At 34.5% G+C, this 20,465-nt stretch overlaps 1 protein-coding gene across 1 annotated transcript in view; it reads left to right on the top strand.

Annotated features, from left to right (window-relative positions):
• LOC132142366 (receptor tyrosine-protein kinase erbB-4-like) overlaps nt 1–20,465 on the top strand; it is a gene marked incomplete at its 5' end in the record, with an annotated part of 134,340 nt that overhangs the window by 75,610 nt on the left and 38,265 nt on the right. The window contains 6 exons of the mRNA XM_059552176.1: nt 11,382–11,475; nt 12,154–12,308; nt 14,613–14,657; nt 16,246–16,378; nt 18,340–18,462; nt 18,576–18,674. Of these exons, the coding sequence (XP_059408159.1) occupies nt 11,382–11,475; nt 12,154–12,308; nt 14,613–14,657; nt 16,246–16,378; nt 18,340–18,462; nt 18,576–18,674 (649 nt within the window). The remainder of the gene's footprint in view (nt 1–11,381; nt 11,476–12,153; nt 12,309–14,612; nt 14,658–16,245; nt 16,379–18,339; nt 18,463–18,575; nt 18,675–20,465) is intronic.

Raw genomic sequence — 20,465 nt, 5'->3', positions numbered from 1 at the left:
TGATGGACAGGTGCTCTATGACCGGGAAGTACAGACGCCACTGGCGCCAGAGAGTGGCGCGTATATTGGAAAGCTCTCGCGGAGATTTGTATTACTAAATATGTAAATAATAATTGACATTCGATCGTCTCAGTCTGTAAAGATAAGCTCTTGTCCTTCAAGGAAGCTTGAAGTAAGCTTGTGATACTGAATGACAATAATAACCCCCAACAAACTGTAGCACACTGTAACATGAAAAACTTGTATCGATGTTATTGGTTACTTCATTAACACAAGCTTACTTCAAGCTGCCTTGAAGGACAAGTGTAGGAGGAAGATGATGCCGCTCCGTGTCTCCTGAGAGATCATCTTTACAGACTGAGACGATCGAAGGTCAAATATTATTTACATATTTAGTAATACAAGGCAAGACGTGTTGCATAAAAATCACAGCGAGAGCTTTTTTTTCTTTTTCTTTTTTTTATTAATGCAGAGAACAAAAACATACAAAAGTATAAACATACATCATATAATATCAAGCAAAATCTAAACAAAATTACACGTGATCAAAGGCGGAGCAAATTCTAACAGTCCCTATAGCTTTCTTATTAGTAGATACTGAGATTACATTTAAATAGTTTTCCATTTCTTTTAGAAAAACTGAGAAGACAGGTTTACAGTTGGCGAATTTGCATTTGTGAATGTGAAATTTGTTTAGGAAAATTTTTAAATTAATAACAAATCTGATATTTTCGTTTGTGGGATCAGAGTCATAATACCCAAATATAATGTTTTTCATATGTACTGAGAAGCCTGGCAAAATCTTACACTTGACAAACACACCAATGTCATCCCAAAGTTTCTGAGTGTAGTGACATGACCAAAATAAGTGTACAGTTTCTTCAGAACTCAAACAAAAAGAGCATGTAAGATCAATGCCAGATTTAAATTGCCAGATTCTTTACAGGGTAGAACCTGTGTATAAGCTTAAAATAAATTTATTTCACTTTGTCTGTGAAAAAGAATTTTTTGAGGTAGAGACCCAATTTAATCACCACGAGAGCTTTCAATATGCGCGGCGCGCGCCACTGAGTGATGTCTGTACTTCCAGGTCAGAGAGCACCTGTCCATCAAAAGCTCACTATCCAATCAGAGAAGATCACTGTTAACCCCGCCCCCACGAGAGGTTTGTGTCAAAACTTCAAACGGAAAACTGCGAAGCAAAAGCGAAATCTGTGGCAATGCACTCAGAATCCACGATCAGCGAAAACGAATCTTTGAAAAACATGAACAAAGAATGAAGCATATTTGAAGAGCCTGATAAATTTGTGCGACTGAGTTCATTTTTTTCATTTTCATTGTGTTTTTCTTCTTTTGTAATGGCATATGTTTGATAGTTTCTGAAAAAGTTACGTTCAGTTTTATAAAGTTATGTTCATTATTATTGAACTAAATGTAATTCCATAGGACTGAGGGACTTGTCAGAGTAGACTGAACACTCAGTGCAGCAAAATATAGAGATTGCCTTAACACTAGAACCGCCATGGGGTCAATTTAAATGGGGTCAGTTATTCAAATGTACATAGCAGATTTAAAACAAAACATTCAAGTCTCCCAATCGTTGACTTTTACTAAAATGATGTAATTTACCTTTCAGTGTTGTTAAAAATTATTTCGATAAAACCAGATAAAAAAACTGGGGATTTATACCTACAAACGCCAGTGGATATTGAATGCACATATTTTCGCATTTACTTGCCGATTATGTTTTAACATCATACGTTTCTAGGCAATGCCTTTCATTCACTGATTAAGCGGTTATCAGTTTAATAAAAATAAAACATTAAAAAACTATTTTATGTTTAATTTCCACCCCCTGCTGTTTGTACCAAATTGTACCAAACAGTGACGTCAAATCAGAGGTAGGTACTGAATCGTCATGTTTGTGTAGTTTCACCCCTGATATAGCTTCTGATATAGTCTCAGCCATTGAACCATGTAATCATGGGCATCGCTAGGGAGGGCTAGCAGGTGCTTCAGCACTAGGGTTGGGTATCATTTGAATTTTATTGATTCCGATTCCGATTCTGCTTATCAATTCCGATTATTTTCGATTCCTAGTTTTGATTCCAATAACATAAAAAATCCATTATAAAAAAAAAAAAAAGTCAAACATTTAGATTGCAAACATGTATTTTGTCTTTTTACAAAGCATTCTGTTGCAACTGAATAACATGAGCAAAAAGCAGCATCCTACAAAACACTGCAAGAGGAATTTTGCCTGTGCTTTAAAAAAAACATAGCAAAAACAACTAGATTAATATACATTTAAAAAATTTAAGTGTTAAAGACAAGTAAACAGTCAGAAATAAGATAGGAACAAACAAATCAATTAGCAATATCATAAATAAATACAACTAAACCAAATTTCAGGTACATAAACTAATTAAAAGTTTAAAAACACTGCACAGTTTTCTTTTTATAAATAAAGTAAATGTTAATCAATTAAAGTTATTAAATATATTCAGTCAAGATCAGTAAATGATTTTCTTTTGTTCTTTGATTAACATCAATGACAGGCAGCGCGTTTATTAGGTTGTACATGTGTGTTTTCTTTCTCATCTGTTTAAGTTCACATAAGACAAAAATGGCTGTATTTATGATGATATACTGATGTAGTTTTCTGTATATTGGTCGACAAATGAAAGAAGTCCGTTTCGGCACGGAACAACCTTTTCTACAGTAGAAATACACGGTATGGTCCGAGAATGGACACAAACTCTCTGTGCACGCGCTTGTGCTTCAGGGCACAAATTCTTTCCGTTCCTGCACTTAATCGTTTTTAATCAAATTGAAATGCGATCGCAGGAATCGTTAAGCAGTATCGAAATACACTCGTCTTATCGAATAACCAGTTCTTGGAGATTTGGAACCGGTTTCAAAATGGAACTGGTTTTCGATACCCAACCCTATTCAGCACCCCCAAGAAAGACAAAAGCACCCCCATAGCACCCCCCCCCCCCCAATGATTTCTTCCTGGAATCAATTATATACATGCTGTAGCCTATTGTATCCAATAAGCTGATAATAAAAAAAGAAACTAAATAAATCAACATTTCACTCCTTACGCATGCATAACACGTGCAATGCTATAACGACATGATTTTAAAAATGGAGCACTTCCTTGTGCTAAGTAGGCCTGTCCCCGACAAAAGATTTTCTAGTCGCATGTTATATTAAACTGATTAATATAAGAATATAGTAAACCATCCTTTCTTATGTAGGTAGGCATATTATAGACTATCTCATGCTCAAGCTCGTACATAAAGCAATTGCCTCAACGCAACACAAAGTGATTATGAATATGTTGGGGGAAAAGAAGACATTTTTTTTTAATTATTAATAAACTAGTGCTTTCTGAGTGTTACGATTGGATGCTGGGCAGGCAAAGAGCTGGCAAGGGAGCAGATCCAAATGCAGCAGTTTATTCAAAGGGTAATCCAAGAACACAATCCAAAAACACAGGTGACATATATATGTGTGTGTCTGTGTGTGTGTGTGTGTGTGTGTGTGTGTGTGTGTGTGTGTGTGTGTGTGTGTGTGTGTGTGTGTGTGTGTGTGTGTGTGTGTGTGTGTGTGTGCTCTTGTTTTTGTGACATATCAGGACACAACTCTGTATAATGACATGGGTATGACACTGGTATTAGAAGGAGAGGGTTACTTATGAGGACATAACCCATGTCCCCATTTTTCAAAACGCTTATAAATCATAAAGAATGAGTTTTTTTGAGGAATTAAAAATGCACAAAGTTTCCTGTGAGGGTTAGGTTTAGGGGTAGGGTTGGTGTAGGGCCATAGAATATACAGTTTGTACAGTATAAAAACCATTACGCCTATGGGATGTCCCCACTTTTCACAAAAACAAACATGTGTGTGTGTGTGTGTGGGGGGGGGGGTCATGTTTTTGTGACATATCAGGACACAACTTTGTATAATGACATGGGTATGACACAGGTATTACAAGGAGAGGGTGACTTATGAGGACATAACCCATGTCCCCATTTTTCCAAATGCTTATAAACCATACAGAATGAGTTTTTTTTTTTTTTTTTTTGAGAAAGTAAAAATGCACAAAGTTTCCTGTGAGGGTTAGGGTTAGGTGTAGGGTTGGTGTAGGGCCATAGAATATACAGTTTGTACAGTATAAAAACCATTACGCCTATGGGATGTACCCACTTTTCACAAAAACAAACGTATCTCTGTGTGTGTGTGTGTGTATAGTGTGTTCCTGTGGCTCAAGTGGTAGAGCATTGCGTTAGCAGTGCAAGGTTGTGGGTTTGATTCCCAGGAAACACATGTTAGTTAAAAACTGTTAGCCTGAATGCACTCTAAGTCATTTTGGATAAAAGTATCTGCTAAATGCATACATTTAATATATATAATAACCTGTTTTGGTTATATTTTCTATTAATTACCCAGCTCCCCCTGTCAATTATCTAGTACCACCTCAGCACCTGCATTCAAAATTCTCTGGCACCGCCCCGTCATGTAAGGGAATAGGTTTCTGTAAAAATGTTTTTTTTTTTTTTTTTCTAAAAATGTACATTTATTCAGTTGAATTAATTTGTGTCAACTCTGTCAGACGCATTAAAAAGCATGACATTTTCATTTGATCCATCCAACAACAGTGTAAAGTCTTTAATTATGTAATAATGGTGTTCAGTAAATGAACTAAAGTGATTAAATACATTCTCTTTTTTTTCAGTTTCCACTTTATTATGAACTATCCCATTCCTAATATTCTTAGTTTCTCACCCTCTTCTTTAATATTAAACATATTACTACAGTATATATTATCATGTCGTTCCATTTATGTATTACAATTTTAAAACAATAAATTGAAAAATCTTTTATTTAAAATCTTTCTTTTAAAATTAAGTCAAGCCCAAACTATGACATTTGCCTCAGTAAACTCCTAGTTTGATGCTTATTAATAGTTAATAAGATAGTTGTTAAGTTTAGGTATTGGGTAGGATTAAGCATGCAGAATGTGGTCATGCAGAATATGTACTTTATATGTACTAAAAAAAAGCCAATATGTTAATAATATACATGCTATACAAGTTCAGTTTAATTGTCAGCATTATAATGTGCTGTCCTGTAGCAGCAACAGAAATGTTCCTAATATGAATCCAAAGGATCTGTAGGCTGATTTAAACCCCATCAGTTACAAAATTGGATTTCTGTCTGACCTGCATTACTAAAGCAATGGTCAACTGGCATGTTCGCTCTCTCTGAAGTACATTAAATCAGGATTTACTATTGTTGTGATCTCATGTGAGTGACAGGTTGCAAAATAAATAAATAAGGCATGTAAATCAGGCCAAATATGTATGTGAATAAAATCATGAAACAACATTAGAATCATTCCTCAAATGCAAAACCTATATTACATAAAGTTTAGTGAACATTTGTCAGACATAAAACCTGATGGAGTTGACATCCGACAGAGTTGACAAAATTTAATATTTTTGCACATCAACTACGTGTTGTACAGTGGAGAAATTAGGTTTTACCTTCAGTAGTAGATGCATTAAAAAAACATTGCAAAAAATTCCAAGATTTATCCCACAACTATTTACAGAAAATATTACACTAGGATGAGGGAAATTACATGTGAACGCTGTGACCAAAAATACCTCAATATTGTTTGTATAAAATATAAATAATATATAACTTCCAGGACTGTGTGTCCTACTCTAATATTCACAGAGAGCAGGAAATAGGAAAGGGTTCCTCTGAGATAAAGTTGCCACAGACATTACCTGATTTATTCAGAAATATAAAAACTTCTGATTTACTCGGACTCAAAGTGAGGACTAAACTTGGTTGGATATTTCTCATTGGAAATATGAATAAAGATTTATTTTTTGTATTGTTTGATATATTACAGATCTCTGCCTTTCAATAGAAATGCATATTTCTGAAATTATTGCACTTTGTTTGGCAGTTAACTGTCTCTCACATTTTTGAACATAGACTTTATAGTGCACGATCCAAACGTACATTTTTATAATTCATGAATGAAAACATTTTGTAGCATGATATTGATGTACCGTTTACATGGTAATGCAATGTCTGATTTTAAAATGGGTTTTAACGGGTGAATTTTGAGATTTTATGTTTTCAGTCAATATATAATTTCTGATTATTTCTAAAATTTGATAGAGAAAAAGGCAATGAAGAAATCTTTTTTTAAACAAAGGTCAAAACTCCTGTTATAATGTAGATTTTTGAGGGTGCACTCTTGTCATAAATTAATCTATTACTTTTCCTACATAATATTTAACAAAAAAACATTGGTAAAATATATATTCGGGAGTCTTAGACCTTTCCAACGATATATAGTTTGTCAAGATGTTTGTCAAGATGTCTATGTTAAAGTCTATGTTCAAAATCACTCTCACGGACCTTTTCCTGGACTGTGCCCAGCTGGTGGAATGACCTCCCAATCTCAATTTGTACAGCTGAGTCTTTACTCATTTTCAAGAAACAGCTAAAGACTCATCTTTTTCGCCTGCACTTAACCAACTAACACTAGCACTTTTCCTTTTCTTGTCTTTTAATTTAAAAAAAAAAAAACCTACCTATGCGTTTTATACTAGACTAACTGAGACTTGTCATGGCACTTGTATACTGTTGGTGTTCTCTTGTTGACCTGACTGCTTCTATTGTTCTCATTTGTAAGTCGCTTTGGATAAAAGCGTCTGCTAAATGATTAAATGTAAATGTAAATGTAAGATTAGATTAGATTTAATTGTAATATAGTGACGTAAATGTAGGTGTCCCGTATACGGGACGGGGTGACAGTTAAAGGGTTAACATTGTGACCTTATGCTGAGGACAGGTTAAATTACATGTATTTCCAAGTGTAGAGCATGTATTTAAAATAATACTAAAAAATAATACTAAATAAAAGCAATGAATGCAGATATCCTTTGGATGTTACTTTTTAGGTATTTTTATTTTGATGAGCTTTTCATTTGTAACATAAAAAGGGCTTTTGTGCGTAGCGCATGTGTTGTTCCTTATCTCAAGAATAAGTATGGTGTGTGTGTTTAAAAATGCAAATTATGTCATTGATTTAAATATGCATACATCAACTTAACAAACAGAAAACGTAACATTGGATGAAGCCAAATTCTATTTTTTTTTTCATTTGGTTGACATGAATGAATGAATGAATGTTATTTTTGTATAAAAAATAAATAAATAAATAAAAATTCATATAATACATATATTTCACAAATACTGTAACACTCACTGTGTGGGTAACGTTTGAAACACCACAAGTTCTGACACTAGACTATTGGGTACAGCCATGGTTACTGCAGTAATATATATATATATATATAAATATATATATATATATATATATATATATATATACAGTATATATATTTTTTTTTAATGAAAACTATCTATCATTTAGATTGCCTTTCGCCCTCAGCCACAACACAATTGTGTACAAACTTCTGCCTTGGGGATGTGTGAACAAAGATTAAAAGAATCACAGAGAAGGATGGATTTCATCTAAAAGTTACTTGTCTGAATGCAGAAAGCATCAGCACTGTCTGACCAGTGCTACTGCATGGGCCAAAATCCAACTAATTGTTCCTTGGCCTGTGTGGGCTCAAAACACACTGCCATCTGTGCACGACAAAGAGAAAACACTCATCAGACAACAAATTTACATTCTGGTCCACTGGGAACATCATAAAAGAACTCTTTGGTTGGCACTGCTTTTCTGGTGTTGTCATTAAACAATGGCAACTCTGACCAACATCTGAATAGGAGTCCCCATGGCAGAAAAATTTAATTTAGTTCCTAACAATAATCAGCTGTGGGGGAGTGTCATATATTAGTGGATGAAGGGGGGTCTCATTACACTCAATTAATTTTCCTTTAAATCAGCAGCCCCAGTCATGAATGGGGATGTGTCAAACATTTCCAGTCACTCAACCAAGAGTTCAGACCTGAGAGCAGTGTTACGTGTTTTTCCTGAAGGAATTTGGGTTTCAGGCCAATTTCTTAGAAATTTCTTAGAAATTAATTTAAGTGAAAATAAAATAAAATGATTATTTAGTGAATCAATTTCAATTAAGTTTGGTTAATAAATTTAGATTACATTACAAATATTCTGTCGTTAGGTATGTAGGTAAAACAGTAGATAAAGTAGATAATTCTGATTATTTAGGGAATTAAATTATGTTTCTTACATTTAAAATAAAATAAAATAAATAGTTTAAAGAGCTGTACAGTATGGTGGATGGGTAGACAGAAGTTGATATTCTGATTTTTTGCTGAATCAAATTAAACAGTAAAAATAAAAAAATAGTTCTAAGAGCTGTAGGCAGGCAGGTACCGGTAGATGGCTACATAGAAGGCTTAGTAGTTCTGATTCTGATTATTTGTTGTTTAATTTAATTTTTAAACTAACCTCTAATAAATGTAATAGTTAAGATTGTAATTACGTCAATTTAAATTGTTTGGTTAATAAAATAAAATGACATTAATTATACATTAATTTATTAAGTATACATTAAATATACAGTAATTAAATATATTATATATTAAATATACTGTTGCTAGTTGTAGGTAGGACAGTAGATGAGTATATAGTATATCATCATATACAGTATGATGATTCCTAAATTTTAAATTAAATACAATAAAACAAACAATTGAGAGTTGTATATATGTAGATTGGTAGATAGTTCTAATTCAATTAAATTCAAATTTACACATTGCACAATACACATTGTTTCAAAGCAGCTTTACAGAAAATGCATGTGTCTACATTACAATTTAGAGTTATCTGTTATCAGCAAAGAATAAGTAATACAAGTAATGTTCATTTCACAAATGAACAGTTCAACATAATAGCAATTAGCTGACATGAATTAATTTCAGGCAAATGCTCATTAAAGTGAGCATTATTACAAGAGTGATCAAAATGATAACAATACAGAAAAGATATTCTATTTATTTGGAGAATCGATTTAAGTTATGTTTGCTAAATTTAATAAAAAAATATAAAGTAAATAAAAATAAAGTAAGACCCATTCAGAATTGTAGTAGAAGTCTTATTTAGTTAATTTAGTTTGGTTAGGGAATGCTGCTTTTGACACCATTGATCATGAGCTTCAACCAACTTCATACCTGGGTTGGTCTATCAGGTCCTGTCTTAGACTGGTTAAGATCCTACTTAAGCAACAGGGAATACTGTGTCACACTGGGTACCTACACATCCAGGCATTTTCTTGTGGTGTTCCTCAAGGCTCGATTTGGGGTCCGCTATTATTTAACCTATACATGCTTCCTTTAGTTGATGTAATTAACCAGTAAAATATTTAATTTCACCAGTATGGAGATGACACGCAGCTCTTCCTTTCACCTGCACAGATGCCCATAATTCAATTTCCACACTACTTGACTACATAGAGAGCATAACATCTGGATGTCCCAGGACTTTTTGCAGCTAAACAAAGTTAAGACAGAGATTCTTGTTATATGTAATGACGTTCGGAGAGGATCTATTGCTCCACATCTTGACTCTCTATCACTAAAAGCCAGTAATCAGAACAAGAACTTAGGAATTATATTTAGGAATTATATACTAAAACAGCATATTATCATCTCAGAAACATCTCCAAAGTATGTGACATGCTCTCCCCTTCTGACAGTGAGAAATTTGTTCATGCATTTGTTATGTCTAGAGTTGACTATTGCAACAGTGTTTTTGCTGGGTTACCGAAGAGCTCTATTAAACACTTACAGAGACTTTAGAATGCAGCTGCACAAATGCTAATTTGATCTAAAATTAGAAGTCACATTACTCCAACACTCAGATCCCTTCAATGGCTGTCTGTATGATTCAGAACTAAATTCAATATCCTTTTATTAGTTTTTAAATGTTAAATAAAAAGTTGTTAATTTGTTAAATTAATAGACTCCAGCAAGATCGCTCCGAACATCAAACAGTAATTTGTTGGTTCATTCTACGAGCCATTGACTCACTGTGCATTTTTAAAAAGTATTTTAAAACACATTTGTTAACTAGTGTTACAAACACGCCAGGTTCCACCTCCACGCAATCACTATGCACGCCCTCACCGGAAAACTAAGCACATCCACCTGATCCTCATCACCACCCAATCACCTCAGCACCATAAAAACCACACACATATAATCAATCGATGTCCGGTCTTGTTCGCGACAAGGTCTTACCTGTATGCTAACTCTAAGGACTAACTCTTCTTCTACTTACCTCTCTCCAGCGATTCTCCGAAGATCCAGATCCCCAGTATGCGTGTGTGTGGTTCACCTTCCTCCTCTGACGTCTTCACCCAGCCTGCACGGATCCATCCCTCACTCCACCCTACACTACCTGCTCCTCTGCTTGTGTCTGTTCAATAAACCATTCTGTCTGTTACTCCTCAGCCTCCCGAGTGATCCGTAACAACTAGGGCCTTTCCTTGACAATTTTTTTATTGTATTTTATTAATTTATTTCTATCATGTATTTTTTTTTTTTTTTTTGGTTTGTTATTTTTGTATTGTAAATCTTCTTTCCTGTAAAGCACTTTGTAAACCCTGTTTTAAAAGGTGCTATATAAATAAAACTTTACTTACGTTAGCACCCACTTTGACTGTCAGTTTTTCCAGTGTGGGAAACTTCAAACCTTTAGAAATCGTAATCTCTATTTACGAAGTTTTAAGATCTGGGAGGTTTCTTTGATTCCCACTCTGTTATTGACAAAGCACCATCTTTCCCTGTTTTGGAACAAGCTCACAAATTTTCCATCTGAAACATGGGCTGATGAAAATGAACAAAGGAAAAGGTATTGATGGCTCTGCTAGGCAGCCCCTCTGCTGTGTCTCCTGCAATCTGAGCTGCCATCTGGTCAGATAAAATTTAAAGAGGGCTGTTTGTTCTTTCCTCTCAGACCAGTGCTGAGAAAGATTTTTCTAATTAAAATGCCATTATTTTTTCATGGATCTTACTCAGCTGACTGGTGTATTAGCAAAATTCTTGCCAGTGTGTGAATATAGTGTCTGTGATTCAGCTGGCCCTGGCTCAAGAAGACATGAGTCTGAGACAAAACAAAACCTGCTGTGTGTGTTGTTGCTGAGAGAATACATCACCTTTTAATTTTTTTTGATTGATAAAATAATATTTATAAGACAATTATTTATACATATATGACCATATTCCTTTATTATTTAATTTTACTTATAATTAAATTAAATAAATATTTAAATTATTTTAATGTATAATGTTTAATTAATCCCTTTTGTAGTTGTATTTTTCCAGTGACTTATTTTGTGTGTATATTTTAGAGATGTTCGAGAGTTTGCCAATGGATCTGTGTGTGTGGAGTGTGACAGCCAGTGTGAAAAGGCTGAAGATAAAACTCCTTCCTGTCATGGCCCTGTAAGTAAACCAAGAAGTGCTATTTGAGGTCAACATCATCAGAATTGATCAAATTGACTTCTTTTCATAAAAATGCATTAACTTGCCTTGATTTTTTCCTATGAAACTTCACCCTACATTTTTGAGTAAAATAGACTCTGAATGTCATTTCATGTTGACGATTTTTAAAATGCCTTTTAATTTTGCTCGAATATTGAGGCCCAACCCATCAGGGCCATCATGATATTTTTGACATTTTTCAGTAAATTAAGTTAACAGTCCTCTATTTTGTCTGTAATATGAAAAAAAGTTTTAGACTTTAAATGCAAATGAACAAAGCTGTCAGCTTCTTATGATAACCTTCCTGTCCATCTCAATTCCTAAGATGCATAATTAGCAACATCAGAGCTGTCAGAGAAAGTAAGAACTTGTCTCAAAACAGGCAATTACTTAGATCAAATACAGGTATGTATGAATTTATGTTGTAAGCACCGCAATGTGTTTTAAGTAAAAGTTTAATGAAAGTTCCTCAAACTTATTAGAAAGTCTCAAAAAGTGCCATGGGCAAAAAAAAATTAGGATAAGCATCAATAAAATATTGTAAGTAGTTATTTCCTTTATATATCCATCCTTAAGTATGACCCCTAGACAAATAACATTTAATAGGCCATTCTCATTTGTTTGGTCTGGATGGTTTAGGGTCCAGATCACTGCTTGAAGTGTTTGCATCTCAAAGACGGACCCAACTGTGTAGAAAAATGCCCTGATGGTCTGCAGGGAGCAGACAGCTTCATCTTCAAATATGCTGAGACCAACAACGAGTGCCATCCATGTCCCCCCAACTGCACCCAGGGGTACGTATCTGCATACATTTGTGTTTTCCTACAGGCTAGTGCTACTTAACACTGAGAGAATTTTCTATTGAGGCTTGAGTGATATTATAATTGTTATGGCAACTTCAATAATTGCATTACAAACATCTTACCAAGACTTCTTGCCATGTTATTAAGGAGCAAGATATAGAGGTAAATACTATTTGACAGTAGTTACAGCAGCTTCAAACATGGCTTATCTAATCATTTTTACTTTGTACACTATTGTTCTAAAATTTGAAGTCAGTAAGAATTAATCTCTTATGCTCAAACCAGGCTGCCTTTATTTGATAAAAAAGAAATACAGTAACAATGCAAAATATTATTACAATTTAAAATATCAATTTTAAAAAGTCATTTTTTTCTGTGGTTAGGGTTAAATGAAAAGCTGAATTTTCAGCATTATGACTCCAGTCTTCAGTGTCACTTGATCCTTCAGAAATCATTATATTATGCTGGTTTGTTGCTTAAGAAACATTTCTTCTTATTATTAATATTGATGTTGAAAAACCTTGTGCTGTTTAATGTTACCATAATACATTTTTCTTTCCCAAGAAAATTTATTATTTGATAAGTAGAAAGATCAAAAGAACAGCATTTATTTGAAATATAAATATTTTTCTGTCACTTTTATACAATGTAATGTGTCCCTGATGAAATAAAGGATTAATTAATTTATTTAAAATAATAATAATAATAATAATAATAGTAATAATAATAATAATAATAATAATAATACACAATAGTGTAAATAAAGCTTTATTAATGTGTCAACTTTTAAAACAAAGTTACAAGAAACATATACTGTAAATGTTGCACAATAATACAAACAGTAAAATAAAAATAATAATAATATCATGAAATTGTATTAATTATTAGTTAATTATTAGTTAATTATTAATTAATTAATTAATAGAATGAAAAAAATACTATTTTATGAAATAAAAGTGTTACTACGTGTTTAATAGTTACAAATTGTGAAGCTTTTTTATCACAAGAATGTCAGAATTATCATTAATTTGTTATGAAAAATTTGCTTGAATGATATACCTGTACAATAAAAATAAAAACACATTCCACACATACAGTAGCTTACTCACTTTTCTATAAAATAATTACTTAAAAAAAAAGAAAAGGAAAGAAAAGGAAATGAAGAATTGCTGGCCTTGAGCCTAAGGAATCCTTCTTTGTGGCCCCCCTGAGTTTTCCTTGGTTCACTAGCCCTGCTCTAGGCAATTCTTTTGCTCTGTTTCATATTGGAAATCTTGTAAATGTCTGAAAAATTATTAAATACAGCCCAGTTTTCATGTCGCTATCTAAACTTTGAGTGCCCAGTGAGATGGTGAATTTGGGTGCAGTTCCACGTGCCTTCAGTGTCACATCCCGTAGATCTGAGGCAGATCATCCTGCACATGGACATACCAGTATGAACCTCTCTGCTTTGCTCTGGTCTGTCTTGGCTCTCAAATCAAAGCTCTTGCAATGCTCTAGGACACCATAACAAAGTGCTCGTGAGCCCTTCATCTTGTGGGTGACAGTCATCGCCGCTGGTTACTGTCAGGCTTGCACTCTTCAGCAATGTTCTCTATGATTACTGAATCAAGTCACCACTGTCACAGTGCTCCAACATTCCCTATTCCTGTATGTAGAGCTCTGGAGATCATTTCAGGCTATACTGAAGCTCATGCAAGAGGCTAATGCTAGACAGATGACTAGGTAGATCAGCAGTTAACATCGTACACATACATTAACAAAAGCGAGCGAGATGCACAACGGGTCAAAGGCTTGGGATCGGTAAGGGTATTTTTTTTTTTTTATGTTTTTGAAAAATCTTTTTTGCTCACTAAGGCTGCATTTATTTAATCAAAATTACAGTAAAAACAATAGTATTGTGAAATATTGTTACAATTTAAAATAACAGTTTCCTATTTGAGCACGTTTTAAAATGTAATGTATCCCTTATTTTTCAGCATTATTACTCCAGTCTTCAGTGTCACATGATCCTTCAGAAATCAGTCTAATATGCTGATTTGGTGCTCAAGTAACATTTGTTATTATTATTATCATTGTTGAAAACAGCTGTGCTGCTTCATTTGTATATATATAGTTCAAAAGAACACCATTTAATTGAAATATTTGTTTTGTAATAATGTAAGTGTTTACTGTCACTTTTGATGACTTTAATGTGTAAAAGTAATTTTAAAAAATACAATAACATCATCATCATTAGTAGTAATCCCTATCATAAATGTGTTATTTTAATTTTAAATCTTGTCTATGTCACAGGTGTACTGGACCCCGGATCCAAGATTGTATTGGAATGCTGGACAGGTTAATGCCTAAATGTTGTTTTTTTTTCTGGATGTAAGCTTATATAAATGATATATAGTATATGAAGGTCAAAAGCAACTACAGATCTGACACTTCACTTCAGGAAAATAAAAATCAATTAATTAAATACAGTCAACACATTACAGAATATTTCCAAGTAGCTTTTATTTGTTTCCCACTGGAGAACTTTTCATATCTTTGTTGAGAATAGAATGTATTTTGATAATTGAGTTGGTCTGAATGTGTGATAATTAGGTGTTATGATTTGAAAGAAAATGGGACTATTTCTGGAAAAGCAGTAGGCCTTTAGGTTTTTACTGGGAGTTACCACTTTTTTCAAACTTTTAATATTAACAGAAAAAGAAAAAGAATATGACACTGAGTAATTTTGAATAACCGATATCATTGATAATGACATTTTACTAGTTGGGGCCTTCTCTGCCAATAAAAATCTCAAATGAAAAATTGAAATGTTCTTACAGTATATTATGTTTCATGTTTTAAGTGCTTGCGTTCAGTGTTGTGGGTAACGCGTTACAAAGTAAAACGTTAGAGTACTCTAATTACTTTTTTCCTGAAATGTGTAACTTAACGCGTTAGTTTCGTGCGTAAGTAATCAGTAACTTCGTTATTTAAAAAAAAAAAAGTAATCCGTTATTTTAAGGAAAGGAAAATCCCGACTGCAGCCTGCTTTTTGTCAGACAGTCTAGATGGTCTACTGTGCCACCTGCGGATGTATCAGCGGAGCCGAAGCTCTGTGATCGTAAAGTCAATGGCTGTGATACGTCTGTGCCCTGCGCCTTACCCTGTGTGTGTGGGGGTTTTTTTCGAACTCCCGGCAAGATGGCAGAGAGGACAGCGTTTGGTTTATGGACTGTGTTAAAGCGAATTTAGGCTTGTGACTGTGAGTGACAATTTAATAATAATTAGTTCGGCTATTAAGCGATTTGTCATTTGCCTGTGTGGCAGTGAAGGATTTAATTCGGTTTGTTATCATTTTTGTTTGACAGGCAGCTGTTAATTTCTGTTAGATCGTTGGCTGGCTGGTTGTTCATCATTTCTAAATGGATTTAAATCTGCAAGCCTGTTTAAGGTTGTGTTTACAAGTAAGCATACTTGTACTTTGATAACTGCATTATTTAAAGTTAAAGAAAAATCAGGAGTTATCTTGTGGTGCTCATAATATACAGTAGCCTAGGCTACCCGGGCTGGGTAGGTGCGAATTTTGATTAATAATATGTTCTGTGATAATAAATAAATAAAACGCCATGTGGAATAGCCTATTGCTGACTGTCTTTCCTGTTATTGTTATCCTGCAGTGTTAATTTAGTCGGATGACTAACGTTATTCATTGACGGGAGTCACGACTTCTAGGTGCATTTAAAGGGGCCGGGGGCTGTGTCTGTCATGTGTGAGCCGCTGCAAACGGCTTTTAATTTTTGGTAACGCATGAGTACTCTAACGCGTTACTTTTATGAATAGGTAACGCTGTATCATAACTGATTACTTTTAATTGATGGTAACGTTGTAACCTAACTAACTTATTTCCAAAGTAACTATACCCAACACTGCTTGCGTTTTCCTCCAGGACTCCTCTGATTGCAGCTGGGGTGATTGGAGGGATGTTTGTGGTAGTAATCATGGTCCTTGGATTTGCTATATTTTTCCGACGGAAGAGCATCAAGAAGAAAAGAGCCTTACGCCGTTTCCTAGAAACAGAGGTGAGAGCTAAAAATCGGACAACATTTTAAATAATTTGAATAATTTGGATGCAGTAAATACATCTGAAAAACATTTAATCTCAAGAGACACACAGTCAGAGAAAAAATAAAAAATGTAGACAGAAAGCCTGGCCAGTGAAATTGGTGTGGAGGTGCATGGATGGGTCTACGGGGTCTATAGCCACTCTCAATTTTCCATTTGAAAGTCTCCCTCTCACTTCAATGGCAGGAAACCTCAAAAGGAATAATGGAGATCATTTTCAGATCCTTAAATGGAAACTCATGAAAGTTCTTCAAAATGTCCTGCAGCCAGTATGTGTGTGAGTATGTGCATTTGATATGACGTTTAAGTCAATATTATGGAATCTGCAGTTCTGTTAGGTGTTAAGGAGTGTAGAGCACCAAATTGATCTGCTGTTTCGTTATCTATTTCTTGCAGATAAATCCAGTTTTGAAGGTGTATTTTCTGTGCTGATTCTTCTTCTTCTTCTTCTTCTTCTTCTTCTTCTTCTTCTTCTTCTTCTTCTTCTTCTTCTTCTTCATGGTCTTCTTTTTCTGCAAGAAAACTCAATATCAGAATTAATATTAAACAATTTGGAAATGAGGTCGGTCCATGGCAACTAATGGGTGTTTTACTTAAATGGTGATTTTCTAGATGTCAAAGTGTCTTTGCCATCAAAATAAATAAAGGAAAACTAACTGAAAAAGAAGAATGAGAACTTTGGAGAAGAAGGGTTAATATTGTAAAAGTTTTTAGTTGATGTTTAAATGTGGAAATGGAAAGATACTGGAAAGTGTCAATGGAAGTGAAATGCCTTAACACTTAAAGATATGTCACCTATATAAAAGGGTTGGAGTCTAAGGAAATGTAGCAATCTGAACGTAGAGGTCCGGACATAAGTACGGGAATATATGGATGCAGTAGCTCACATACGGTAAATAATGAGCTGCAAAGACTATGAAAAGCCTTGAAGGTTAAGTACAGTATTTGAATACATGATAAGATGGGCAAGCTCTGTAGGATGATATGAATTCTGCTTTGTAATTGTGAAAACTCTTTTCAACTAAGTTGTGTATGTTTTTAATGGTACTGCAATTTGGCAAAAGTTTTATTGGCTAGTCAACCCTCTACAATGCAAATAAATCATTGCATATGCAACTAAATGATGTCTAACATTAGCCATTGGCTATACATTCTTAGATTTTACTCACCAGTGTGTGAGTAGAAGGCCAAACACTCTGAGCTCTTCAGAGTTTCACTCTCTGTCAAGCGATCTGTGCTATTTTTCAGTTCCTCTAAATGGATGCGCAGCATACCTGTATTTGACCTAACGTAAACTAGTGTGAAGGAGCATTACTTGGCATCGCTTTGCTGAGAGCACTGGTTCTCACACACATGCACAGAAGGAGAGAGAGGGTCTTACATACCATGTAAAATTGTAAACAATATTATTTGTTGTATTTTCCTGTATTGTTCTGTGGTCTTTAAAATTGAGAGATGGGATGAATGTGATGTCAAAATGCTTTGTAGTTTTGAGTTCAGGGTCCTAAAATCTCTGTTGAATTGATATGAACTTGGAACTCTGTCTGAGATTAGAAGCAATTCCATTAACCTCTTGATAATCCTAAAGATCAGCCTAAAATGGTGAGTCCAAGTTACATAATGTCACTGAAAAAAAACTCTGTAAAAACACAGGCTTAATTTGAGAAGTAAAGAACGGGAGAAAGAAGACTGAACAATTCAAACTGAAAACTTAAAAGCCAAAACCAAGAATATAACCTACAGACTATAACCATATTAATAAATTTGTACATGATGACAATAATGAAATCAGACTGAAAATGTGTCCAAAATGATGCCAACCTATGGCTGGCAGATTAAACTAAAGTATACATTGTAGTTATATATGAGTCTGTGATTATGTTGAGTGATTTTGGTGTTTTAAATGTCTTTTGAACAGTTAGTGGAACCTTTAACGCCAAGCGGCATGGAGCCCAACCAGGCACATTTACGTATACTGAAGGAGACGGAGCTCAAGAGGGTAAAGATCTTGGGAACTGGAGCCTTTGGCACTGTTTACAAGGTACTCCATTCACTTTTATGATTTTTGTGTTTATAAGATTTTTGTGTTTTCTCAACAATATATTTTTTACAATTCAGCATGTAATTGACTTCAGCTCTCATCTTCTTCATAAGGGAGTCTGGGTTCCAGAAGGGGAAACGGTGAAGATTCCAGTGGCTATAAAGCTACTCAATGAAAGCACAGGACCTAAAGCCAATGTGCAGTTTATGGATGTAAGTAATTTACAATTAAATCTTACTTTACTTTTTACCATAATTTACAAAACAAGAAAGCAAGAACAGACAACTAGATGGATTTACTGAGAATGTCCATTTCACCCACAGTATAAATCAAAAAACACTAAGCCATGCAATAATTTCTGACAATTACAGTACATGCATTGTTAAATACATTTAACGTTAGACTAACTAAGTTAAGCTATTGCTTTTAAGGCTATATTTGAGAAGCTATCTTAAAGCAGGGGTATCAAACTCAGTTCCTCGAGGGCCACTGCACTGCAGAGTTTATGCTGCGTTCGCTTGGTCAACGAAGGTAGGAAATTCAGAGCCTTGTGTCGGGTTTTTCAAATGGAATGCTCACTCTTGGGAAATCAATCCACCTCACTCAACCCCAAGTTGAGTATTCAAGATGAATGCTCACTTCCTATGTGAGCAAAAGTGAAAGCTATAAATGCTTCAGTATTTATACATTTCTGTTATATTTCCATGTCATTATTGAGTCATTACTGTGCAACCTCTATCTGTAAACATGTTACTATGGTGGTGTGTGGGTGTCTGCAGTTACAAAATGCAGTGTAATGCTCTGTTTTTGCTAACACTGCTAATGCTAACATGAGTGAGAGTTCTTGAACGCAGTGGCCAATCAGAGTGTTTCTGTAAATCAGAATCCACTCACCTCTCAAAAAGCAGGTGTTCTGTTCAGTGCTGAGTTCTGCAAGCTCATCTTCTCATTGTAATAAAGAATAGATATATGGGCAGCTATGGCCTAATGGTTAGAGAGTTGGACCCGAAGGTTCCAGGTTTGAGATGTGTGTGTGCACTTGGATGGGTTAAATGCAGAGCACCAATTCCGAGTATGGGTTACCATACTTGTCAAATGTCACGACTTTCACTTTTCGCTTAGACATTATGTAAATAAGAGATTTATTGTTCAGTTTAGAGAGATTCATTGATTATTATAAACTGAATTTTCTGAGATTGCGATAAACTGAAATGAGGGACAGCTTTTCATTGATTAATAAGGGATTATATATATATTCTTGGCTATATATAATCCATTCAGAATTTGAATAAAAGTTTTGTTTTTCATGATGCTAAGAGGACCAACATGGCGAAACATGCTACAAAGTTTCGGGATTGACATCCATATATAAATGGCAGATTCTCTCTCAAAATCGCACTGATTAACATGATAATCATAACAAAGGATGGGATAAAATATGACATGTCAAAATATATGTGCATGAAGCATGAAGACTAAAGCACCCTCACTAATTTCAGAAACACTTTCAGTGATTTGATTCTGGAACAGAGCCTGATCTCTGATCTCAGTGGGACCTGAGACTGGTCTGTGTCTCAATTGTCGCTCATTAATATTCGCTCCACTGCCCCTGCCCTGGCTCAAACCATTATATATATATAAATATATATAAATATATATATATATGTGTGTGTGTGTGTGAGATGCATCAATTTTAGAAGAAAAAATAGGGTCACTCTTAAAAAAAAACAAAAAAAAACACTGCACTGCAATGGTCCATTTGGGAGTTACGAGATTCTCAGTTCTGACATCCAGCTTCTGAGTTAAATCGAATGCATCATTTGTTCCAACCCTGCTCCAACACACAAACCATATAGTTTTCAAATAAACCTGAAGGACTTGATTAGCTGGATCAGGTGTGTTTATGGTTGAAGCTAAACCCTGCAGGGCTCAGCCCCATCAGAAACTGAGTTGGATACCCCTGTCTTAAAGTTAGCAATTTGTATTGAATGTAAGGGGTCAGG

Source organism: Carassius carassius, chromosome 6 (assembly GCF_963082965.1).
Source record: "Carassius carassius chromosome 6, fCarCar2.1, whole genome shotgun sequence".
Taxonomy (NCBI): domain Eukaryota; kingdom Metazoa; phylum Chordata; class Actinopteri; order Cypriniformes; family Cyprinidae; genus Carassius; species Carassius carassius.
Note: the sequence above shows the minus strand (reverse complement) of the source record. Positions and strands in the feature narration are given on the sequence as shown.